General features: G+C 36.9%; 1 protein-coding gene across 7 annotated transcripts in view; it reads right to left on the reverse strand.

Moving 5' to 3' along the window:
- The window catches only part of FAM172A (family with sequence similarity 172 member A), a 416,550-nt gene that overhangs the window by 4,761 nt on the left and 384,519 nt on the right, over positions 1-27,270 (reverse strand). For 4 of the 7 annotated variants that reach the window (XM_034656488.1, XM_034656489.1, XM_034656491.1 and 1 more), the window contains one exon: positions 6-79. The exons of 2 other annotated variants lie outside the window; for them this stretch is intronic. In XM_034656488.1, the coding sequence (XP_034512379.1) occupies positions 6-79 (74 nt within the window). Of the gene's footprint in view, positions 1-5; positions 80-10,529; positions 10,634-27,270 lie in introns of all 7 variants that reach the window. One more of the 7 variants, XM_034656492.1, reaches the window with a different exon arrangement.

A 27,270-nucleotide genomic window follows, 5' to 3' on the forward strand; every position in this document is an offset into this window, starting at 1 on the left:
TTTGCCTCTGAGGCTTCGGTGAAGAATTTGAAAATAGACGGGAAGCTCTTCCAGGAAGTTAGCTCGTGACGGTCGGTGCCTGCAAAAAACACAGATTCGGTTACGAGGAGGCCGCGCTCGGTGCCAAGGCACGGGCCGCCCGCCCTCCGCCCCTGGGGTCCGACCCCGCCCTCGGAGCCCGCGTCCCCGGCGTCCGGCCCGCGCTCCCGCGCCCGCTCCCCCGCCGGCGCGCGTCTCCGGGCCCCGGGCGCGGCCTCTCCGGGCCACACCTGCGCCCGAGAGTTCACTCTGCCCCCAGGGCCGAGGGCCGTCTCCGTCCGCTCACTGCGCCTCTCTGCCGGCGGCGCCCGCGGCGGCCCTCCGGACACCTCCGACGTCTGCCGCCCGAGCCCCCTTCCCGTCCCCGAAGCGAGGACGCGCCTGGGACACCCCCCGCGGGTTGCCCGAGGCGCGGCCAGGCGGCCCCGGGGCCTCAGCCCCTCCGGGCCAATCGAGGCGCTCGGAGGGAAGGGCCACTCCCTCTCCCGCCTCGAAACCACCCACTTCCCCAGGCTCCGCGCGCGCGCGGGGATTGGTTTCCCCTGCGCGCGGAATCCGGCTTCTTCACCCACCCGGAGCACCCACGTTTCTCTGCTTCCCAAGAGAATAAAACAAATCGGATTTTTCTTGCCTCTCTCGGAAGCTGTGCTGTTAGACATAATTTGTCTCTGCGAGGTCACTGCGACCAAATTATATGGGATTGCTTCATGAAGGTTCAGATTAAAAAAGAGACTGCCTCGAAGTGTCCTAGGAGGCTACATTTTTAAAGATTTTAGGGGACAGTTTTAGAAAAGCTAAAAAAGTGTTTCAAAGCAGTGACTACAAAAAGAGCATCTAGGCCTCCTATTTTGTCACGAGGAATTCAACTTAGAAAATACAGGTTTAGTTTGTCACTTTACAGGGTTATTTTATTTTACTACAGCTTTCTGTGGCTAAATTTGATACCGATGTACAGTGTTTTTCAAGTCAAACCTCCTTTCAGTTTAACACAGGCAAAAAAAAAAATAAGTGATGTAGTCACAAGAACAGATGAGGATATTAATCGGTTCCGACTCCTTGTGATAACATATCATTTTACCAGTCTCTTTACAACAATTTTTTAACTAAAAAATAAAAATAATAACGAAGACTCTACCATAGAAATAATGAGTGAATAGCTTTGAAACAGTTGAAATCTCTTCCTAGATCACTCAATTATGCAGAGAGATACTGCCTCGAAGTCTTGGGATTCAGGGCCTCTGTCTGATACTTTAACATTGTTAATGATAATTCTTTAGTCTGTAATAGTAGGTCATTGCTATGGTTACTCTACAATGGTGCAACACTTTGCTTTCCCCTTCAGCTATTCGCTGAGACCTGGTAACCACATTTGTTGCCTAGCAACAGTTTTGTGACAGTATCACAATCTGGGAGTTACAACAATAAGGATGCTATGGCTGCAGTCGACCAGAGAGCAGAAAGCTACAGTCTGTGCATGGGACTTAGATGTGGGAGCTGGCTCTACTAGAGAACCCCTCTCTTTATAGGTATCCTCACAAGGATGCTCTCTAGCCTCTTCGTCTCTGCATTTTGGCCTTATGAACCTTCATTGGGAACTATGATCCAGTACTGAAATCATATCCTTGAGAAATATCCTCCAACACTACCATATTCAGATTACAAAAATGAGGTCATTTCTCTGCTTACTCATTTTGGGCAAATTTCAATGTTACTCAGTGGGAGAGAGAGAGATGAGTGTAGGTTTATCCTGGCAAATCCTAAATGCCTGACTTGATTTGGACAAGTCTTCATAGAATTCATGGGGAAAAAAATTATATATATGCCTGCCCGCATCAATAGGTGTGCAAACTTTCAAGTTCTTCAAAATATATATAACATCCAGATATTTGTTATTATTATATTTTTCACTGATTTAGTCATATAACAGTCTTAAAGAATTCTTTTGAATTTGGAGGCATTTATATTCTCCAAACTCAAGTAAGCAGTTCTAGATATGCTCAGACAAACCTACTTTGGGTATATGTGAAATGGGCCTAGTTTCTGGATAGGTTTATGAAATTCCTGTTCCTATTTCTATGGTGCTTGAGAATCTAGTTTCATTTCAATAATAACTAATTGCACTTATAATGATAAGATACTTTAAAATCAAGTGATTTCTTCCTTTTCAAAGACTATTCTCAGTTGCATACTACATGGCAACACCCATCCCCAAAAACAATGAGAAAAGAAAGAAAGAAGGGAAAAAAAAGGTGTTAATTGTCTTCTTTTCCTTCTCATTTCCCTTGCTTCCAGACTCATTTGGCATTTCCTCCACAGTGATCACACTTACACTTACTAGTGTTACCAAGGCTATGATCAATTTGTGAGCTTTCTCAGGGAATTCTTCTCATAATTCCTCCCACCCCTTGAAAACCAATTCAATCTAGGAATCTAGAGGGACCTAAGGAGTCAATGGTCTGAAGCAATTTTAACTCCTTTATTTTTTCTTTCCTGGTGACAATCTTTCTGAAGGATGAACAAATTTCCCTGGTGATAAAATCACTACAAAGGCTTTTTAGTTTTAGCTTATGATGACTCTCTGCTTGATTAGTCCTGGGCTGAAAAGACCAAAGTCCCTGAGATAACTGAGTACCTGCACTGGCTCTCAACACTTACCTCTGCAATTTAAGAGTATAGATAATGAGAATGTGTGCTCTGTCAGAGGAAGGGAAATTGCTGGGAGTAAAGGTAATAAACAAAGTGGGTTAGAAACTGAACTACAGAGAACCAAGTGGGGGTGGGAGAAGTCTCCCTAAACTAAGGAGTAGTAAAGTGAATATTTTATACAAAAATGGCTTTCTTTTCCAAATTTTTCAAAGTAGGTTTTTAATAATTTTATTAAAATAGCAGTTGGAAGTTAGGTAATTGCATATCCATCTGGGACTGCACATATACATTTCAAGAAGATGTCTGGAGACCATTTTCGAAAAGTCAGAGCCAAAGTTCAATGAAAATATTTACAAATTAATGTGAATAATTAGCAATGCTTAGAGAATGGAAACTTTTTTAAAAAAGATTTTATTTATTTATTTGACAGAGAGACAGCTAGCGAGAGGGGGAACACAAGCAGGGGGAGCGGGAGAGGAAGAAGCAGGCTCCCAGTAGGGAGCCCAATGCGGGGGGGGGGGGCCCGGCCCCCGTTTTTTTTTTTTTTTTTTTTTTTTTTTTTTTTTTTTTTTTTTTTTTTTTTTTTTTTTTTTTTTGAAGGCAGATGCTTAGCGACTGAGCCACACATACCACTTTAGGAAAAACTATTCCATTAGGACAGAAACACTAGACCATTACACTATTTATTCATAAAAGGATATAAAAGTGGAAAATTTAGGTCAACCAAAAAAGCAGCCATTTATTGATAAACTGCAATGATGTGTAAGTTAATATGGAAAATCATTCAAAATAACATAACTAACCATGTTATTTGAGGGATATAAACATGATTCCTAGTCTTTCCTCTAGCACAACTTTACCTAATCAAAAGCTCCTCTTTTTAGGGACTATGACTTGTTTCCACGTTTCAGACCCCCATTTTCCTTATCTTAGAGAGGTTCCCACAGTGTACGGAGTAAAAGGATTCCTATGTTAAAAACCCGCATGTTGACAGGGAAAGATTTTTGTATCTTCTTGAATTGGCAGGCTTGTTCTTTCTGGATAATTCACCTTTGGGGCAAATTCAGTTTCCTAATCCATAGAATCAATTCAGTATCAAAATAAAAAGTACAAGGTCTCAGTGCTTCATTATAAAAAAGTGCCTTTGTTCAGTCTCAATAAATGATTCTTAATGGGCATGGTAGTGGCCTCTGGGGCATTTTGGAAATTCGTAGGGATATTTTTGGTGGTCAAGATGTTTGGTAAGAACTATTGGCGTTTAGCAGAAGAAGGCCAGGAAAGCTGGAAATCTGCAATTTGCGGGCAGTAGAGCACAGTGAAGAATTGTTTTGCCTCTCACATGTTTTTTTTCTTTTAAATATCTTATTTATTTACTTGAGAGAGAGAGAGAGCGCGCGGGTGCGCCGAAGTGGAGGGAGGGGCAGAGGGAGATGGAGAAGCAGGATCCCCACTAAGCAGGGAGCCCCACATGGGGCTCAATTCCAGGACCGTGGGATCATGACCCAGTCGAAGGCAGATGTTTAACCAACTGAGCCACCCAGGCACTGCCCACATGGTTTTCAAATGTTCCACCAGCTATTTACGTAGTTGAAAACCCTGTTTATAATTATATGGGCTTAGAATTTAGATGTGTTTAATAAATACTCTCAAAGTACTTTTGGCATCATTTTAGCATACACAGAATTTTCTAGAAATCCTACTGCCACGTAAATTGAAGGGATTTTTTACTTTATGTTGTTCAGAATATTAATAAGCAGGAGTGGTTTATATAATTACCAAGAGTGGTTTACCATATGAGAAAAATCTCATCACTGATGGCATCACTGCCCACGGAATTTGAGTTGTGGACAAACACACCCACATCAGCCTGCATCTGTAGTTGTTGAACCTATGGTGATTTTATGTACAGGACCAAGTATCTGATTGCTATGTCTTCTTATGTAGATTTTCTAGAGCACTTAAAATATTGATATGCATAGTATTTTTATTATGAGTTACTTTTATTCCTTCTATGTGTTAACTAGAGCATTATAATAATTTAGCTATCTTATAAGTAGGTGGATCATATTATCTTTAGAATTCATTTCAAGATAGTAAAAGTACTACGTAATATTTGTTTTAATGGGAGGTAGTTAGATGATCAAATGTCGGCTTAAATAAAAATGAATAGTTAATTCTTTTTTTATTATATTAGAGATTAATTTTCCCCATAATCCGAACCCTACTCTAGCCATCTCTTTTATCCTATCCAGAGTAGAAAATGCCTTTTATTTCTCTTAATGTTTCTTCCATAAATATTGTTTGTCAATGATGTTATTCACTGTGAAATAACCAAAAGGCAAGGGACAGGGGATCTTCCACAAAATACTACACTGAATATTTATCCTTTGCCTACACCTGTTTTAAAAAAGTGAACTGTAGCAGATTTCAAAGTGGTAAAGATAGCACAAATGGTCAAAAGGATTAGAAACTTAAAGTATGAAGTATGAGACTGTAAATCATATGAGAAAAATCAAATTGCTAAAATGTGTCATTTGTTTTCCCCAAAGACTACATATTTTAAAAAAGTGTCTTGTAATGGAACTGAGAAAGAGGGAGGCTACATTTATATAATAGCATTTAGAAATTAAATAAAAAATGGTTGGAAATAGCACTGAGAGTGGAACGCTCAAAGAATAGGGTAAGAGAGAAGAAAACATTGCTCTGTGTTCTGTCTTGTCTATTCCCTTTACTTCTTCCTGTGATGACTTCAGTCCAAGTGTTTCTTACAAGTCTGCCTTGTCCACACTCCTCTTCACTTGATCTTAGTGCTTACATTTTTTTGGGCAAAAACTATGCCAAAATATGCTAGTGAGTTAGCAGCCAAAATCCTGATGTTTACTTTGGCAGATTAGACTAGTCTGTAGCTGTACCTCATTTTATGCAGTAGATGTCTTAAAAACTTATATGTAAATATAATTTCTGTAAACAGAATTTCTTTAAAGGAAGAAGTGGGTTATTTACCTCTTCAACGAATCTTTTAATAAAGTGAAGAAATGTCTGGGAAAGCAAATAATCATTCTTCAAGTGATATTACACACACACACATACACACCACACACATCAAATTTGCCAGAGATGAGGTTTACTCATATAATGATGGACAGTTTAAGTTCTTACCAAAGAGATAATTTAGAAGAATTTCTTGGTCAGCTGTTCGCTATTCTAATTATTGCTAGTCACCTTCTTTTACATGGTCCTAGACCAAAAGGTCATGGAATAATTTCGACAATCTATGCATAATTTACATTTTACGGTCTGGTTAGAATAGGGAATATAACTGTTGACAGAGTCACTTTTGAATGCAAAATATAATTTTTACGTCTTTGTTTTGGGGCACGGGAAACTAGCATGTGCCCCTACCCTCTCACTGACATGGCCCAATCCCTTCCCCCCCTACAAAAAAAGAATATTTTTTTAAAAGCAAAAGGTAATGAATAAATTTTGTTTCCTAAGATAAAGGGGGAAAGGAAAAAAAAACCTAGAAAGATATGAAACATTAATATTAACAAGATAACATGTCTATGATACCTTCAAAATGACAAGGTTTGATTTTAAAAATTGATCTTTAACAAGAAAAAGAAATATGGGCAATTAGGAAGTAATGAAGACCCTGTCAATATAGCTATGTTGATAATAACAGGTAAGGGAATTCTTGAGAAAATCTAATTTATAAAAATCAAGAGGTCTGTAATATGCATTACTGAGTCCCACTGGGATTAACTAATGAACTTATGAGCTCACCAGCAGTTATTTTTAGAGAGTTATAAAGAATTAGAGAAATACCAGAGCACTGAAAAGTAATGTGCCTTCTGAAAAGAAATAAAATATAACTACCAAAATTCATTTTAAAATGAATTCTAGAGCTTCTAAGGAGAGCATCATTACCGCCCCCCGCCCCGCCAACTTACCAATATTTGAACAGAGAAGGGCTCATAATGGAGACTCTCCTAAGTTAGAAGGTGAAAGTGTGAGACTCAGCCACTGTTGGGGGTAGTAAATGGAGTGGGGTGGGCTGTTCATTGGGACTATGTGAGGGAAATGCCAAGAGCAGCTTAGTGAACATGTTGCATTGCCTTGTTAAATAACTTGTGTGAGAAATAGGCAAATCTCTTTTCATTGCATGGAAAATGCAATATTGGTTAAAGCTGAAATTGTGTTGAGACCTGAAGGCAAGTTGTTAAGCTTAACCAGAAATAACTGACAGGCTGAAACAAAGACATAAACTCAGTGATAGAAACCTTTGGGTCATTTGCAGCTTCTGGGCATCCTGTCCTTTCCTTCAGCTTCTTTTCTAGATGTCTCATCTAGGGAAGGGGAGCCGGGGGTTGGGTATGGCATCTTAAGACCCAGGAAACAACTCTGGGCAGCAAACTTATTCTTAGGCAGAGTAGACAGCTTGCAGTAGCTATGGGTCTCTGACATTGAACCTGGAAGACCTCTCTCTCCAATCAACTGCCTAACCAATAAAAAATGGATACATTTTTATTGCTTCAATTGCCTATCAAACACAGACAGCTGGTGTAGAAGTGCTTTCTTTGGTTTTATTTTTTTTAAGGATTTAATTAATTAAGTAATTTATTTGAGAGAGAGAGAGAGAGCGCACAAGCTGAGGGAGCAGCAGGCAGAGGGAGAACTAGGTTCTCCGCTGAACAGAGAGCCTGACATGGGGCTCCGATCCCAGGACCCTGGGAACATGACCTAGCTGGAGGCAGATGCTTAACCGACTGAGCCACCCAGGCGCCCCTTTGGTTTTAATTCTTGTCTCATGTACTACTCCTACTGTTGCCAAAAGGTCTGACCTCCAGGGATACTGTTTCCCTTTAAAATTTGAGCCTAGATGTGGGCAAACGTTCCCTTTTTCCAGTTTCCCTTTTGTCATTTTCCAAAATAACTTTACTAAGGGATTGTAAGAGGAGAGAGCCCTGAATAAGGGAATTAATGCAAAGAACCAAAAATATAGTTATTTCTCTAAGTGCAGGTTCCTAATTCTATTATTACTCCCAACACAATCATCAGCAAAGAGCTTTACTGGGCTCCATTTTAAACTAGCGCTCTGCCCAACAGGGCTGGTATAACCTGACAGGTATCTTGTCAGGCTTCCCTCTCTCCTGGCTTCTCTGTCTGTTACTAGATAGGTATCTATGACTGATGGCTGCTAGTCTGACTCTGCATGTATCAGGGGAAGGCGAGGAGCTGGGGAGAGGGAAGGAAGGGAGGAAGAGAGAATGAACTGCAAAATACTTTCCTTATTTCAAAACCGAACCAAACCAAACCAAACCATTTACTAGTTCAAATACCCAAATCTTTTGTGGTCCTCCTTTCTCAATCGTGGAGTCTACTCTAAATGATATATTTTGTGGGCAGAGAGTTTTTCCAGAGGTTCCGTGAGTGATTAATTTATACATTCATGCATGTATTTATATTCTTGGGGCTGAGGATGCAGTGGTGAGCAAGACGTATAAATGCCCCACTCTCATAGCATGTGTGCCAGTGCAGATGACAGGCAATAAACAAGTAAACCAGCGAACAGGATAATTTTGGAGAGTCAGAATACTGTGAAGAAAACACAGCAAGGGGATGTGAAGAGAAAGAGGAAGGAAGATGGCGGTGGGACGAGGAGAGATGGCCATCAATTCAGATGAGGTGAAGACTCCTGACCTGAGACCTGAATGGCAAGCCAGACAAAGGTCGGGGGCAGAGTGCAGGAGGCAGGGCTCTGGAGGAACAAGAGCAGGGGCTCTGAGGAGGAAAGAGCTTGTCACAGTTGAGGAACTGAAACGCTAGAGTGACTGGAGCACTGTGGGTGAGGGGGAGTGGCAGAAGATGATTCAAAGGTGGGCAGCCTCCAAGCCATAGGAGGCATCGAAGGCCATAGTGAAAAGTTTGGATTTTATTCCAAGAGCAGTGAAAGGGCTGTCTGCAGAGTTTTGAGCAGAGGAGAATTAAATCTGATTTGTGTTTTAAGACAGAATACAGTTTGGTATGTGAATGGTGAATGGATTATGGGGAGTTAGAATGAAGGACTGCATTTATCGACTCCACCCACCTCTAGAGCATTCTCTGGGACACACCCTTCTACACACTTTGGAGTATAAAATCCACTTACTGCTAGTTCACATAAATAAATTAATGATATAGTAATAGTAATATGCAGTATGAATTGAAAGAGACTAATAAAATAATATTTCTAAGAACTGAATACAAAATGGAGTTGAAGTAGGAAAAGCATTTTCTTAACAGTTTTGCTCTTGTGATGTATGCTCACACCTCTGCTTTCTCAGCCCTTGGAAGCACTGCTCTGTGTGGTGGGAAGGTCCTGGGAAGGGGAATATGCTGTCACAGCATTCCACTTCCGCAAGCAGTCCCAAGGAAACTGTTGGGCTTACTCCCCATGGAGGCTTTTCCACTGAGTTCTTCATTTCTATGAATGGACACAACATTCTCTTAACTACTCCAGCTCAAAGCCTCTCCACCATCTTTGATTCTTCTCCACGCTTGTTTGTGGTCTCCTGAATCAGTTACCAAATCCCGACAATTATACTTCAGCAAAGTTTTTCCAATCTCCTTCTCCCTTCCTAGTCCCTCGGTTATCACTTTAGATTTAATGACCTATCATTTAGAATCTTGACACTTCCTCCCAACTCATTCCATTGCCTTTGACCTCTCCTCCCCTATTTTGTACCCCACCTGCAACCAGATGAAAAATTCTAAAGTATCATTTGTGTCATATACCTCTTTCTCTGTTCAAAAATATCCAATAGTTCTCCATAATATATTAAATCAAGTAGAATTTCCTTAATATGGTTTCAAGCTCTCCATTCTCTGTCTCCAGCCTTCTTTTCTGAGTTTATTTCTCAATTCTCTGTAAGTATCCCCTACTCTCCTAGGCCCTGCTCAATCGACATTTTAAAAACTTTTCAAAATCTCGGAGACTGGACATCTGTAATTCTGAAGTTCAGCCAGAGAAGAAATTATCATTGTAAAGTTTTGAAGAGGCAGGGGTCAAACTTTACTCATTTTAAATGCAGATTGATAAATATACCTTATGTTGAAGTAAGTGTATGTTAGCTTTTGGAGTTAAGAAATAAATTCCTCTAAAATTGGAATATAATGACAGTTGGATACTCTATAACTAAAAGCTGAAGGAAGTAGAATGTTTTCCCTGCTCTCTTCCAAAAACTGACGAGGTGATGATCCATAGTCCATTAGCAACTAGTTGATAAGCACTGACAAATACTCAAAGCATCTTCCAGATCTCTTTAGCTAAAACGTTGTGCTTATCTAGTAAATACAATTTGCTAGCATCAAAAGAGGTTTAGATAAGTGTCAGAACTGAGAACTCTTAGAAAACTTCAACTGTAATTGTTCGAGGGCTTGTATTCCCAAGATGTAGTTGGCTTGGTCTAAATTTAGATGCAGACAGAAACATACCAAATATAAAAGATTAAAGACATGGAAAGCACCCTGGATAAAATTTTATCCAACAGTTTCATTTCACAGGTAAGAAATCTTAAGTTAAGAAAGGCTGTAATAGGCCGAGGGCACATAGACATTTCGTCCTAAGATAGTCAATATTTACAAATCGGTAAAACACTGGAATAGTAAAAAAAAATTCAGAAGATGTATGTCTGATTGCTTTAAGATCCAGTTCAATATTTATTTCCTCTAATAGGCTGTCTTTGGTTAGCTTTACCCCATTGTAGCTACTCCCTTTCTTTACGTTTCAGTATTTTGTATGTAGTCTATACGACACTGTCATATCCCTGTTCTGCTTAACTAGTTACTTCATGTATGAAACATACCTTGCTTTATCTCCAAATCCTTTGGTGGAGGGTAATGCTTCAAAACATTTTATTCCAGAAATCATGGTTGAGGATTAATGGATGTTTGTTATCTATACAACTACCTGGAACAGAATTCACCAGAAAACTGATGCTTATTAAATGCTATTAAAATATAATAAAGCATGGAATCATAAGCCTTTTCTGTGGTTTTTGCACTATCTTAATAGTAATCCCCATTTTGAAATTAGGGAAAAGGGGGCATACAGAAGATCATGGCAGTAAAAACTTGCGAATTTAGAAAGCGAAGTGCTACTGGTATTCTGAATACAAAGATAAACGAACTTTTGTAACCACACAATCATTTGTATTGCTTTGTCAGGCTTTCAAAAGCAGATATGTCTGTTTTGCAGCGAACAGAAGGAGGAACAAAGCAGAGAGAAAGGAGGAAAAGTAGTCATTACAGATTGCCCGAGTCACTTAAATTATTTGGAATTATACTAAAGCCTATAGGCCAATTTGGGGAGAACTGATATATTTACAATATTGAGTCTTCCAATCAATGAACATGACATATTTTGTCACTTATTTAGATCACCTTTAATGCTTCTTAATGAGGCTTTATCATTTTTAGATTAATTAAGCTGTAAGTACACTTTTTGAGATGGTTGTAAATTCATAGGCACTTGTAAGAAATAACAGATTCATTCTGTGTCCCTTTTATACTTTTCCTCAATAGTAGTATCTTGTAAAACCACATTATGACAGTGCTCTAGTTAAGATACAGAACATTTCTAACACCACAAATATAACTCAGGTACCCTTTTATAGCCATGCTCACTTCCCTTCCAGGCCCTCCCTCACCCCTGGCAACCACTAATCTGTTCTCCATTTCTATAATTTAGTCATTTCAAGGAAGTTATATAAATGGAATTATACAGTGTAACATTTTGGGATTGGCTTTTTCATTCACCTTAGTTCTTTGGAGATTTATTCAGATTGTTTTGCATCAATAGCGTGTTCCTTTTTATTGCTGAGTAGTATTCCATGGTATAGATGTACCACAGTTTGTTTAACCATTCACCTGTTAAAGGACATCTAGGTTGCTTCCAGGTTTTTGGCTATTATGAATAAAGCCGCTATAAACATTCATGTACAAATTTTTGTGTGAGATAATCTTCATTTTTCTGGGATAAATGACCAAGAGTGCAGCTGCTGGCTGTATATTAGTTATATGCTTAGTTTTTTAAGAAACTGCGACACTATTTTCCAGAGTCACTGTACCACCAGATGGTCACCCATGTCAATGTAACTGAGTTCCAGGAAAAACTTGGACACCAAGGCTTAGGTGAGCTTCCTTGATTTGCAATACTCCCTGTGTATTCTCACACATTGTTGCTGAAAGAAGATAGCACTGTTTGTGACTTGACTTGAAGAGGACCACTGGAAACTCATCCTTGGAACTTTTCTATGCCGTGCCTTACATGTCTCTTCCTCAACTTTAAAAAAAAATATTTTATTTTTTATTTGTCAGAGAGACAGGGAGAGAGAAAGAGCACAAGCAGGGGGAGCCACAGGCAGAGGGAGAAGCAGGCTTCCAGCTGAGCAAGGAGACTGATGTGGGACTCGATCCCAGGACCCTGGGATCATGACCTAAGCCGAAGGCAGACACTTAACTGACTGAGCCACCCAGGTGTCCCAACCTTGACTGATTTTAATATGTACCCTTTTGCTACACTAGACTGTCACTGTGAATATAACAGTTTCCAGTGAGTTCTGTGAGTACTTCTGGCAAATGATCAAAACTGAAGGTAGTCTTAGGGACACCAGTTGCAATTGGTATCAGAAGTGACAGTGGTCTTGGGGACTCTAGAAGTTTATATCTACAAAAAAATCTTGCTGGGATTTTGAAAGGAATTATGTTAAACCTGTGCATCAATTTGGAGAGAAATAACATCTTTACTATGTTGAGCGATTGAATCTTCAAACATGATATATTCCTTAGCTTTATTTTTCAGGACTGCATCTTTGTTGACACTACTATAAATGGGTCTTTAACTATTTGTTGTTGGCATATAGAAATACAATTGACTTTTGTAAAATGATCTTGTATCCAGCAACCTTGCTAAATTATACATTTCATCCAAAAGATTTATCTACAGATTTTGAATTTTCTACATAAATAATCATATCACATGTGAAAAACTTCAGTTTTTTTCCTAGTTCTTATAGCTTTTATTTCCTCCAGATATAAATTAAGGAAAACTTTTATTTTTATTATTTTTTTTAGATTTTATTTATTTATTTGACAGAGAGAGACAGCCAGTGAGAGAGAGAACACAAGCAGGGGGAGTAGGAGAGGAAGAAGCAGGCTCATAGAGGAGGAGCCTGATGTGGGGCTTGATCCCATAACACCGGGATCACGCCCTGAGCCGAAGGCAGACGCTCAACCGCTGAGCCACCCAGGCACCCCTATTTTTATTTTTTTAAAAGATTTTATTTATTTATTTGACAGAGAGAGAGAAAGCCAGCGAGAGAGGGAACACAAGCAGGGGGAGTGGGAGAGGAAGAAGCAGGCTCCCAGCAGAGCAGGAAGCCCAATGCGGGGCTCGATCCCAGAACCCTGGGATCACGCCCTGAGCCAAAGGCAGATGCTTAACGACTGAGGCACCCAGGTGCCCCTAAGGAAAACTTTTAAAACAGCCTCAAATGTATTTACACCACTATTTATTGAGATGAAATATCACATGAAGCAAATTGTTATAAACAACATAAAAACTGGCATTAAATGACCACATTTTCTATTTTGATTGATTTCTTGATGTTAGACTTAGCAAGGACCTAGCTCTGTCAGGTAACGTCATCTAGTCGCTGACTGTTGGTCATGAAAGCTGTTACCTTATAAAAGACACTGACAGCTTCTGGAGTGTCAGTTATGCTCCTAACAATGTGATTTCTTTTCATCCTAGTTAGTAATGTAGAAAGAGACTAGTTTTCAACCTCCAAGTCTAGAGTTGTCCTCATGCTGAGTGGTAATACTTTAATTTCCTTACCAGTTCTCTTCCCCAAAGATTTCCTCTCTGAATATCTTAAGAGAAAAAAAAAAAATCCCAGGATGCAATTGCCTTGTACATGGCAAGAATCTTTAAAGAATCCTGAACTTATTGACACAACAGCATTAATAAAGAATAATATCTTCCATTAAGATAAAGATGCACTGATTTTTAATTAAATACATATATTCACAAATATGTAAACATAGTAAATTCCTACTAAGGGCTAATTTAGAAAATGGCATGGAAACATATTAGACAGGACTGATTACCAAATATCATATAATATTTCAGATTATCAGGATAGGGAAAATTCATGAGCACTTAAATTAACATTAAGTTCCACTAGGGACTGATTTACAATAAAGATTGAACAGAACCAGATATGGCTAAACAATTACTAGAAAGAGTTATGAAAAACATTTTCAATTGTAATCCTTACAGCATTTATACTGAATTTATCCTAAAAAAAAAAAAATTCCAAACTCTAACTTTTGTCCAGAAGACTTAAAGGCTGAAATCTTTCATTATTGCTCAAGGAACTTTTTCTCAGGAATTAAGTTTACTTCTGGGTTTGTAAAAATTTCTTTCTTTCTTTCTTTCTTTCTTTCTTTCTTTCTTTCTTTCTTTCTTTCTTAGAAAGAGACAGATAGAGGAAGGGGAGAGGGAGAGAGAATCTTAAGCAGGCTCCACGTCCAGTGCAGAGCGCGACTTGGGGCTTGATCTTGACCCTGAGATTATGACCTGAGCCAAAATCAAGAGTTGAACGCTTAAAGTGAATGAGCCACCAGGCACCTGTAGGTTTGTAAAAACTTTTAATTGAGATTTGAGATGCTGTAATGGACGAAAGTATATTTTACATGTGTTACAGAATTTGGCACATACATATTAATCCCACTTCTTTGTTTTGTATACTGGCTCTAAGTAACATTATAAATTTAATTATAAATACAATAAAAAGTTCTCTCTCCCAAGTATTTTATTTATTTATTTATTTAAATATTTTATTTATTTATTTTATATATAGAGAGAGTTCTAAGAGTCTATATAGGGGAGGGGCAGAGAGAGAAGAAGAGAGAGAATCCCAAGCAGACTTCACACTGGGCCCAATGTGGGCCTTGATCCTAGGACCCTGAGATCATGTCCTCAGCCAAAATCAAGAGTTGGGCACTTAACCGACTGAGTCACCCAGGCGCCCCTCCCCCAAGTATTTTAAAATCAGGGTGAGAATTATTATTTGGATCTTGTTAAAGTAGCAATGGATTGGCCTTATTTCTCAAATATATCCTTTGGGTAGCACTGACAGATGGATAGAATCTATTATTTTATTTCTATTTCACAGACAAAATTTAAAGAGTCATACTGATGGGAAAGCCCATGAATCCACTTACAAGGTTAACTAAGGTGGAGGATTAATCTGCACAGTAAAAAAGAAAGAAGTTGATTATTGAAAATTAGATGTCTTCAGTTAGTCAAAATTCAATGCTTCTGGGCCAACAATTTATATCCATTACTAGAAAAATGAACACTGTGGAAAACTTGCCTTTTTAAAAGAAGTTGCAAATGAAGGAAAACCTACATTATCAAGACAAAAGTACTTCAGGAGTCCCATTATTAAAGAATGCTATAACCCATATACTAGAAAAATATATTTACAAACTGTGAAAAGAGGGGCTCAAAGTTATACACCTTTACAGTGATTTAACAGTGAAAAATTTTAATAATATCATTACGTAAGAAAATAGTAGTAGACTTACTTTTGCTTGTTTAAGAGTTACTTATTCATATCTGTTACTGAAAAAAGCATTGAGATGACTCGTATATATGTATTATAGTAGGATAAAAGAAAAAGGAGTGAAGAATAAAAGGAGTTAGAAAAATAGGATAAAGGCAGGGATAAGGTGAGAATCATACACAAGGCTGATTAATACAAAGACCTGTACGACTGATGGATGATGACTAAAATTTGACCGAGCTTCCTATTCACAAATACAAAGAAGGTTATACAACTGATTACGATGCACTGTATGTAGGTGGTAAAATCAAACCAGTTGTGGAGAACAGCTGTTTTTCATACTTGTGGTGTGGACTTATGACACAACACTACAGAGCAACTTGGGAGAAGTCATTCAGAGGACATCCAAATAATGTGCTTCAGGTGACCTGATAGTCTGTAATAGTCTGGCTTGTTCAAGAGAAAAATTAATCACGTCTAAAGGAATGGATGGACTGCATCTCCTTTACACAACTCTATTATTTTTTTAGGTAATTGTATTATTTATATTTTCACCCAATAAGATTTGAGAACATTACATTCTGAGATTACATTCTCTGGCAGAACCTGGGTAACATTATTTTTGCTATTTTGGGGCCATCAATATACTTTAATGTCTACTCCAGAGGTTATAAAGCCTAACCTGGGTATGTGCTTGAATAAATGATTCCTCTATAAAAAATGGGGGCTAAGGGAGTGCCTGGGAGAAGAAGAGCCAAGATTTGCTCAAAAAAATTTTTTTGACTTCATTTCAATAGATGAATAAGTAATTATAAAGGTCCTATATTGGATAGCATGTCTATAGTACTTTCAGCCTAGGTATTATTGTAGCCACATATCATTACTAATAAACAGCCCACAGAGGGGTGCCCTGGCTGGGTCAGTCGGTGGACCATGCCACTCTTAATCTCAGGGTCATGAGCTCAAGCCCCATGCTAGACCTAGTACTTAAAAGAAATAGCCCACAGAATGTGGAGAATTTTAAAAATTCAATTTTAAGCTAGTAGGTTTAAAGTTGTGGTATGGTTGTAATATGTATTCTTAGTAATTATTATCATCATGAAGAAATAAAAGTTAAGGAGCACCTGGATGGCTCAGTCAGTTAAGCATCCAACTCTTGGTTTTGGCTCAGGTCATGATCTCCTGGTTATGGAATTGAGACCCACCTCCGGCTCTGAGCTCAGCATGGAGTCTGCTTCAGATTCTCTCTCCCTCTCCCTACTGCTCACTCCCTCTCTCAAATACATAAATAAAATCTTAAAAATAAAAAAAGAAGTAAAAATTAAAACTGAGTATTTCCTTTGTTCCTGGCATGCCACTAAGCACTTTATCACACTAAATCATGTAAACCTGAGAATAATTTTTACAAAGCAGGTAGTGTTGCCCTCACTTTGCTGATGAAAAAACTGAAGTCAAAGAGGTTATGGAGCTTGCCAAAGGTCACAATGCTAGTAAATAAGAACATAAGCTCTATGAAGGTGGGAATTTTGTTTTGTTCACCCTTTATTACTACTGCCTAGGACCATGCCTGACACCTAAAAGCCTCCGGATAAATATTTGTTGAAAGACTGGAGTCCAAATGCCAAACTATTAAACTACAATACGGGGCTACCAGGGTATATAAGCCAATACATGGTTTCAGTTTAAGGCAGCTGATCCCTTACTTCTTAAAGTAATGAGCTCTACTCTGTTGACTTCTTTTTTTTTTTTTTAATATTTTATTTATTTATTCGACAGAGATAGAGACAGCCAGCGAGAGGGGGAACACAAGCAGGGGGAGTGGGAGAGGAAGAAGCAGGCTCATAGCGGAGGAACCTGATGTGGGGCTAGATCCCACAATGCTGGGACCACGCCCTGAGCCGAAGGCAGACGCTTAACTGCTGTGCCACCCAGGCGCCCCTCTACTCTGTTGACTTCTTGTTTTGGTAAGTTAAGTGGGAAATTGATAGCTATCTTTGGTATGCCCATGTAGACTCTTAGAAGACATTTTGGTGTATTCAGTATTCTGTATTTTTCTATTCTTTTCCTGAGCTTGTAAGCTTAACTAGATCAAAGTGGTTTAAATGGGTTTAAATACTAAATGGTTCACCTAATTTTATAGGATAAATATTCTATATATATCACAATATAGACTGAATCCTGTAAAGGGTTCAGGAGCGTTCACTATTACCCTCTGTTGACCAGAGGGGGATAAAACTGGAACATATGGATGCATCAGCAAAAGAATAGCTCAAACGGGAAAGCACTTTTCTTACCAGTAGGTAACCAGTCTACCATAGGCAAAAAAAGAATGCAAACATTTAATGTATTTTCCTGTTTAATTTCTGTCAACTCTCTTCTCCTTTCCTCATTACCTCACAGATTTAAAAGTCAGATGAAAATCTGCTGTAAGACCCAGCTTTCCTGGTTAGATTTTTATAGGTGGGTGTTAAACAGAAGTTAGCATAGGAGCCAAGTCACCAAATAAAATGACCATAATGACCCATGCCACAGTGATATGACATGGAAGCAGTTAATTCAGCACAGAAAATAACTACTAATGTCATAGGTTAGCCCAGTACTTTTAAGAAATCTGTGTATCTGTTCTTTCTTTATATCCATATCATTATCTTTTTTGCTAAAAAAGCACCATTTTGAATGTGTCTTGACTGAGGGAAGATGAGCATTTGCTCTCAGCTGACTATGGATAGCAATCTTTCATAAGCCATAAATGCAAACCTGCTGGAGAAAAAGCCTCAAGGTCAATGCTTCTAACTTCAGACAGCCAATCAATAGGTCATTTCCTAAACATGAGGTTTCTGTGCAACCACTCCAGAGCAGTATTTTTAACAAGAATATTTTTTTCCCAACATAGTGCAATAAGCTTGTTGTAGACTTACAACATTTTCGGAATGTTGTAAAAGAAATCTTGTAACAAAAAGCAACATTTTCACTTTTATATAACTCACATCTCTTCCTCACATGAAAGAGCAGCCAAAAGGATGAAGGGCAGTATGGCCTCAGTGAAATATGCTGAATTGTAAAAATCTAGTTTCTCATCTTTAAAGGTGAAACAAGAATGTTAAGAATCTGGGATGATAGAATCCACAAGACACTGAAACGTAGTATCTACATAATTATTAGAGAACATTTTTTGAAATTTTGGGAATGATTTTTGCTTAAAATTTAAACTTGTATTTTACATATGCAAGTCAAAACACTGCATTGACTTTACAACTGATAATACTTCATGCTTTATTTCAGATTTACATTGGACCTAAACATAACAGTTCGTTTTATGACCACAGAGAAAATATCCAACTTATTCAGAAAAGTGATTAACTTACAAATTAAAGTTAAAACTAAAGAAAGCAGTTGTAGAGAAAGGAATTTCATTAAAAGTGAGTGTTAATATTCATCACTCTGGACTTAAATTCTTTTTTCATATTTCAGTCTCATGGACAGTCATATTAGTTCATAATTACATATTTAAAAAGAATATTCTTTTTTTTTAAAAGATTTTATTTATTTATTTGACAGAGATAGGGACAGCCAGCGAGAGAGGGAACACAAGCAGGGGGAGTGGGAGAGGAAGAATCAGGCTCATAGTGGAGGAGCCTGATGTGGGGCTCGATCTGAGAACGCCAGGATCACACCCTGAGCCGAAGGCAGATGCTTAACGACTGCGCCACCCAGGCACCCCTAAAAAGAATATTCTGTACTTAAAAATTATCAAAATTATAAAATAAGACAAATAGATGATACATCTATTTATCATTATGAAGTATTGGTAGTTCTTCACTTTGAAAAATTACCCCTAAAAGTGACTGGAATAATCTTACAAGGCAAATTAAAACTTGCGGATTAAAACTATTTTAGATTTTCACCAGGGGAAAAAATAAGAATCTTCATATTTCTTAATCTATACAGTGACAGTCATTCTTGTATTATTCAATAAGCTATCAAAAAAATTTTAAAAATCTTGCTTTTTAATGAAGTCTTGGGTTAAACCATTCAAGTAGTGAAGTTTTAGGCCCCAGAGCAAGACTATACAAATTTAAAACTGCTAGAAATGTTGACAGATGCTTAATTACAGTGTTACATATGGTGGAAAACATACACAATTTGAGTGGATATTTTTATGAACAATTATCATTTAAAACAACTTTGGAAACAAAATTCATTTGTAACTGTCATTCTTAATAAAAATTGTTCCGTTCAGTCAGTATTTTTTCTATATCTCTACTTACCTAAGTTCATCACAATTTTGCAAGTAAATTCAAACGTGAAGATATTCTTTTGGTTAGCATTTCAAGTCCCAAATTTTCTTTTATTAAAAATGTCATAAAATTTAGTGGTAAATTATATATAATGATGTGATTCTGATGTTTTAGATTGAGAAATGAAAAGCACTGATTTGAATGTATTCTAAGAAAATGAACCCAGAAGTATTAAATTTACAAATAAATTGTATTTTAAAAATAACTTCAGACTCACAAGAAAGTCGTAAAAATAATACAGTTGACTCCTAAATATCTTTAAACCAGATTTCCAGTTTTCAAACATATTTGTCCTGTTTGTTTTATTCTTTATTCTTTCACTTTGTGTACGTACATACCTATGCATATAAACAAATATTTTTTCTGAATTATTTGAGAGTAAGTTGCAAATATCACGCCCAATGTACATAGGTACATACATTGTATGTATGTACATTAGTATGTATTTCCTACCAACAATGAAATTCTGCTATGTAACTACAGTTATGACATTCAGATTTTACATTGATAGGATACTTTTTTACTCTACCATTTGTATGCCAATTTTGCCAGTTGTCCATACAGCATTTTTAAAAATATTTTTTATTATATTTTGTTAATCACCATACAGTACATCCCTAGTTTTTGATGTAAAGTTCCATGATTCATTACTTGCGTATAACACCCAGTGCGCCATGCTATACGTGCCCTCCTTAATACCCGTCACCAGCCTATCCCATTCCCCCACCCCCCTCCCCTCTGAAGCCCTCAGTTTGTTTCCCAGCCATACAGCATTTTTACTGTCTAGTACAGAATCTAGTCCAGGATCACATAGTGAAAAACTATGAAGGTTTAATAATTATTTCCGTTTATTTCTATCCATTTCTGTAGATGTTTAAAAAGATTGTTTCATTTGGTTTTAATTTGAAACTTCAGAATGACAACAATCACTAAGGTCTATGATAGTTTTAGTCAATTACCTGCATAAAAACATAAGAATATGATGAAAATATTCCTGTCTAAGGTTATATGTCTAGCAGTGAGTAACAAATATCCATTTGACTCTATTTTATAAAGAAGCTTGCAATTCAGAAAGAAGAAAATTTCTGACTATTTCAAGGCATGCCTTCCTGGGATTTTCTTGTTAGCTCTTGGAAGGTTATCTGAATTAAAATTTAAAAATCAGTCAAGTATTCTATTTGCTAGGAAATCTAGTAAAATATTTATTTGATGGAGAGGAGACTGAAATCAGTGACTAAAGTCAAGTTTCTAAAATATTTGAGGCTTGTATTCAACTATGACAATTTTCTTCCATACCCATTAGAAAATACAGAATTAACTGCATACGTTGTTGCTAATGGCCTAGAAATAGTTTACACAGCTGAACTGAGGGACTTAAAATTTAAGATCTATTTCTGGCTACTCTATCAATATGCATGAAATTCTAGATAAGCCATTTAACTTTGATTTGTCCCAATTTCTCTATTCCTAAAAGCAGAAAAAGAAATGTTTGCCATATAGATATACTGCTAGGATCTTACACTCAATCTAGTGAAATCATAATTTTTAAAAATGATTTTATTTATTTATTGGACAGAGAGGGGCACAGCGAGAGAGGGAACACCAGCAGGGGGAGTGGGAGAGGGAGAAGCAGGTTTCCCACTGAGCAGGGAGCCCAATGTGGGGCTTGAACCCAGGGCCCTGGGATCATGACCTGAGCCAAAGGCAGATGCTTAACGACTGAGCCACCCAGGCGCCCCGTGAAATCACAATATTAAATGTATCAAAGATTATAAAAAATCATGATAAATACTATAAAGAGTAAGGATAAATAAACCATTTGCCTAGGAGAGCAAAGAAAGGATTTTACTGTTTGTCGTAGGAAAAAGTAGAAAACACAAGTAAGTAAAAAGAAAAGAAAAAAAAAAAACGCAAATCACCAGTAATCCTACCAACCAGAAATAACAAACTGGAATATAATATTTCAGACATTTTTTTCTATACATAAACATACATATTTGTTTACAAAATGCATTATTTTAAGAATACAAAAATTTACCATATTTCAACACAAATTAAAAAGTATTAATTAAAAAAGTATTATACTGAGGGTTCTTGTTCCAGTAATCAGTTAACCATTGGTAACAATGATAAACTCTGGACAAAATAAACAAACAGCTATTTGATAGCATTGAAGGACAACCTAAAGCAGATAGAAACTGAAGGAGATTAAACCTTTTAAATAGTTGGGTACCTCTTCACCAAAAATAATTCTTTCTGTAAGGTATAAGGTGGTTAGAATCCAATCAAAAGGCTGCAGTTATTGGCTTGGAGTGTCCAGAGATGGAGTTGAGGGACACCAGAACAGGTGTTAACTAGGAAGGGAAATTCCTTGGGGATAAAAAGAAGGAGCCAACCAGAGGGGGAAGTTCGAAATCTGTGTACAAATTGCTTTCAGTTTTTTAGTTGAATTCTGAACTGTGTTTGCAGGGAGAAGACTCCAAAGAGCTGGTAGAAGGTTACAACTGGAAAACTGAATAAAATGAACAGGGATTTAAGTTGTTGCATAACATGTAAGAAACAGTTTGGAGTTTGAGTCTTGTCAAGTTAGAGACCGCGGATTAACACCTGGTCTTTCCGCTGTGAAACCCAGAAAGAGTAAAGATAATGTGCCAAGTCTAAGAGTTGACCCTAAAACTAAGGGAAAAACTCTCCATAACAAAGTGCAAAACCACATCTGAAGAAATTCAAGGTCACTGACACTATCGAAAAACTCAACAACTCACCACCATAATGTCCATACAACAAAAACTTTTTAGATATGCAAGGAAAAAAAAAAGTAAATTGTGATGCAAAGTGAAGTGGTGGGGGTGGTGGGACAAAACAATAGAAATGGACTTAGCGATGACCCAGACATTGGAATTAGCAAACCAAAACTTCAAAGCACATATTATAAATACGTTCAAGAACTTAAAGAAAGGGCTCTAATGAGTGAAAGATATTTTTAACAGACAAATCAAAACCTTAAAAAAAAAAGCCAAGTGAAAATACTAGAACTACAAAGTATACTATCTGAAAAGAAAATTCACTGGATGAACTAATACCCAACTGGAGAAAGCAGAAGAAAGCTTCAGTGAACTTGAAAACTGATCAACAGGAATCATCCAAGCCAAAGAACAGAAAAAAACCCCAAAACAAAACATTGTTTAAAAAAAAAAAAAAGAAACAAAGCCTGAGTGACCTGTGAGACCACATATAGTCACTTAATTTTTGTGTAATTGGAGTCCCAGAAGAGAAGAAAAAGGAAATAGGGAAGGAAAAACATTTGAATTAATAATATCCATGAATCCCAAATTAGGTGAAAAACATTAATTTATCAATCAAAGAAGTCCAGCAAATGTTGAATAAGATAAAATAATAAAAGCACATAGATACACCATGGGTAATAAGACTACTACAACTCAAAGATAAAAAAGTCTTGACAGAATACGTACAGCAGAAAAATGATACAGAGGGCTCCGGATTTCTCATCACTAACAATGGAGGTCAGAAGACAATGAAATGACAACTTTAAAAAATTGAAAGAAAAAAAAAAAAAACCTCATCGACCCAGAACTCTATTTCCAAACAGGAAAAAAACACCTCTTAAAAATTAAAGTGAAATAATGTTAACTATGCTCGAATTAAAATATAAAAAAAGGCAAAATAAAGACATTTTCAGGTAAGCAATAAAAGGGAGAATTTGTGGTCAGCAGACCTGCACTGGAAGACATACAAGCCCGAGGAAGTTCTTTCGGCTGGAGGGAAATAATACCAGATAAAACTTCAATCTACAACATATGCCCAGTAATGGAAATGGTAAACATAGGGGCAAAAATAAAGACCATTTTTTTCTATTAATTAAAAAAAATACAATGGAATCTTTATTATTTATTTATTTATTTATTATGACAGAATCTTTAATGCAAAAATTATAACAATGTATTTTGTGGTTTTAGTGTACATGGATTTAAAATATATGCCAACAGGGGCATGTGACTCTTGATCTCAGGGTCTTGAGCGTGAGCTCTGCATTGAGTGTAAAGATTGCTTAAATAAATAAAACTTTAAAATAAAGTAAAATATATGATAATGATAAAAGGATAGAAGGCTAAATGGCATTACAATGTTGTAAGCTCCTTACATTTTATATGAAAATGTAAAATATTAATTCTAAGTAGACTATGATAGGATGCACAGGTCAACCCTTAATCCCTAGGGCAACCATTAAAAAATAACACAAAAAGGCATACTAAAATGACTTTTAGAGCAATTAAAATAGAATACAAAAAAAAAAAAAGAACAAAAAAACCTGGACAAACAGAATGCAAATAACATAAGGGGAGACATAAACAAAGATATTAATAACTACATGAAATTTAAATGGGCTAGTTACTCCAATTCAAACTAAAATTAAAAAGGCTACAACACAAATGCTGGTGAGGATGTGCAGCGACTCAACTAGAACTCTCATAAGAGTGTAAAATGGTACAATCACTTTGGCAAAAATGTTGGGCAGGTTTTAATAAAATATATATATATCTACCCCATGACTTAGCACTCCTACTATTAGCTATTGGTCCAATTGATAAAAAAAAAAATGTCTACAAAAAGGCATGTAAGAAAATGTTCATAGAAGCTTTATTCATAATGGCCAAAAATTAGACACAGCCCAGATGTCTATCAACAGGAGACTGGATATACAAATTGTGATATATTAATAAAATGGATACTACTTAGTAATTAAAAAGAATGACCTAGTGATACATACAACAATCTGGATGAATCTCAGTTAGGTGAAAGAAGCCAAACAGAAAAAAGTATGTGCTCTAAATAGCATTTATCTGATGGGGCGCCTGGGTGGCTCAGTCATTAAGCGTCTGCCTTTGGCTCGGGGCGTGATCCCAGCGTTCTGGGATCGAGCCCCATATCAGGCTCCTCCGCTATGAGCCTGCTTCTTCCTCTCCCACTCCCCCTGCTTGTGTTCCCTCTCTCGCTGGCTGTCTCTCTCTCTGTCAAATAAATAAAATCTTTAAAAAAATAGCATTTATGTGAAGTTTAAGAACAGGCAAAACAAATCTATGGAGATAGATTAGAATAGAGGTTTCAGGGGTGAGGTGGGGAGGGCAAGGAGAACTGACTGGAAGGAAGAAGAAAATTTTGAAGATGATGGAAATGTTCTATATGTTTATTAGTGTAGTGGTTACAATGGGTATATACATCTTTCAAAATTCATCAGTTTGTATCCCGAAGATCTGATCATTTTGTTATCATACAACATTTATATTTAAAAAAGAAAAAGAAAATTTCATATTCTTCAAAATATGCTTCATATATAAATATAATAATAAAAGCACCATGCTTCAGATACAAATATAATAATATTTAATTTATATCACTGAGTAGAACTTTTTGCCTAGGACATACTTTTCATCTCTGGACAAAATCAGTGGCCTACCCAGGAATTAAACCCTCCTGAAAGTACCAGCTCATTAGTCTACACCAGTCCTTTCTCTTCTTCCATTAGTCCTCAATGATTTAAAATTTTGCAAAAGAATGTGTCTATATTAATTGGATGGTGTTTGGTAACTCTACCTTAAAAAGATGAACTTACCCACTAAATTGCAGAGAACAGTCTGAAATTACTGCTAACAAGATTACAAAATCACCTTATTTTCTTAAAAGATGGTGACATTCTAATCATGTACTCTTGGTGACTCTCCAAGTAAGGAACTTGTCAGATCAACATGGTGTTATGTTCAACATTTACAGGTAATAGTTCTGGTTCTTAACAACTTGTCAATGATAAAGACAGTACTATAAGTGCACTTTATCACTAAAGGATTTGCAAAGCTTCCCGAGAATGTTAAAAATTATAGTCCCAAAAGGACAGTTCAGTAAAAATTCACCAACCCTTTTTATTACATAGACTACTAATATGAGTCATTACATCCCAAGCAGCAGAACTAATGGGCCTATAATAATAATTGAAACTCTGACATTTTAACAAAATATATGACAATGAAGTAACAAAAACAGGCAATGTACCTAATGTTTTCCAAGAATAAAAGGAGAAAATGTAATATTTTTTATTTGAGTTGTTTCAAAAAGTATTTGAAGTTCAAATATAGTCTGGGACCAAACTGGCCTCACTCAAAAGAAGTTTTAAATAACTCTTAAGTAATTGGAGAATCCTAGTCTGATAGGATTAAATGAATTAATGTTCTTCATTTTTCTCCCGGTTTTAGAGGAAGAAACGGAAAGAAGCAGTTTAGACTATCATTGGCTCCTCCTCCAAGTAGAAATGCTTATTACGCTGGTTTAAAATCACCAATTTAAACTAATATTTAATAATCCGGATGATAATTTCAAATGCCATAAAATAAATTCAATCATTTATTACATTATAATTTCTTACACGAAAAAATGACCTGAATTTCTGTCATCTTTCATTATAGTATCAGTTGCTGTCAGAGTTAGGAAAAAATTATTTTGAAGAATCTCTAGGAAATTGGTTGAACACATTTAGGAAAATTATCAGATTGTATATTTCCAGTAATTTTACATATATTTTATGGAGAAGATTATGTTCCATGTCTATTGGCGTAGCGGCAAATGATTGGCATAACGATTACTGAATTTCCTGTTTAGCTTATTCAACATTTAACTTTGCTTAAAGTTTATTCTCTGGACCTCTGGCTTTGTGGGATGGCAACTGAGCCAGCCAGGCACCCTACATGGGAGGATTTCAATGTGCACTATCTCCCAAACATATTTAGCCAATGAGTCTTCTTGGGACAGTTTCCTGGACTTCTATCTCACAAAACACACTTTGGAAAATTTTGGTCTAGAGGAAATAAAGATCAGCTAGAGTTGTAGCAGGTTGGAAAACAAGGAGAGAAAAGTAAGAAAGAGAAAATACTGTTTTAAGTCACTTGTTTCTCAGTGCTCATTTCCTTAACTGTAAAATGCTATTTACTAGCTGTAACCTTGGGCAAATTCTGTAATCTCTCTTTCTCTCTTTCCTCTGTAAGAATGGGAGGACTGAATCTGAGGTCCATTTTTCTGTTCTTATCCCTGCAGCCTTCTGTTGTTAAAAGACACTGCTGATTACTTTCTCATGGATGTGTTAGCCACAGCATCAGAATCACAATCCCATCAACTTTCTGACTACTATTTGTGTCTTGCTTCCTCTGAAACTACCCATTTGTAGCTGTAGGGTAGCGTAAAGCACAGTGGCCTCATAGCCATAAGTCTTGGGCACCTAGTTCTAACACTTCCTGGCTTTAAGATTCTGTGCAAATCACCAGGCTGAGTCTGTGTCTTCACGTATAAAGTGAAGGTAATAATAGGACCTATTTCACATCATTGTTCTTGAGGACTCCATGAGAGGAATATGTGAAAGTATTTTATACATTCTAAAGCATCCTCCAAATGGAAATAATTTCCATTGATATTAATACTGAATGGAAATACTAATCTGAAAAACGAATATTCAGATATGAAGGTTTTAAAAAAGTTTTTAATTCCAGTTAGTTAACGTACAGTGTTATATTAGTTTCAGATATACGATAGAGTGATTCAGCACTTCCATACGTCACCCTGCTCATCACAACAAGCGCACTCCATAATCCCCACCACCTACTTCACCCATCCCC

Source organism: Ailuropoda melanoleuca, chromosome 3 (assembly GCF_002007445.2).
Source record: "Ailuropoda melanoleuca isolate Jingjing chromosome 3, ASM200744v2, whole genome shotgun sequence".
NCBI lineage: Eukaryota > Metazoa > Chordata > Mammalia > Carnivora > Ursidae > Ailuropoda > Ailuropoda melanoleuca.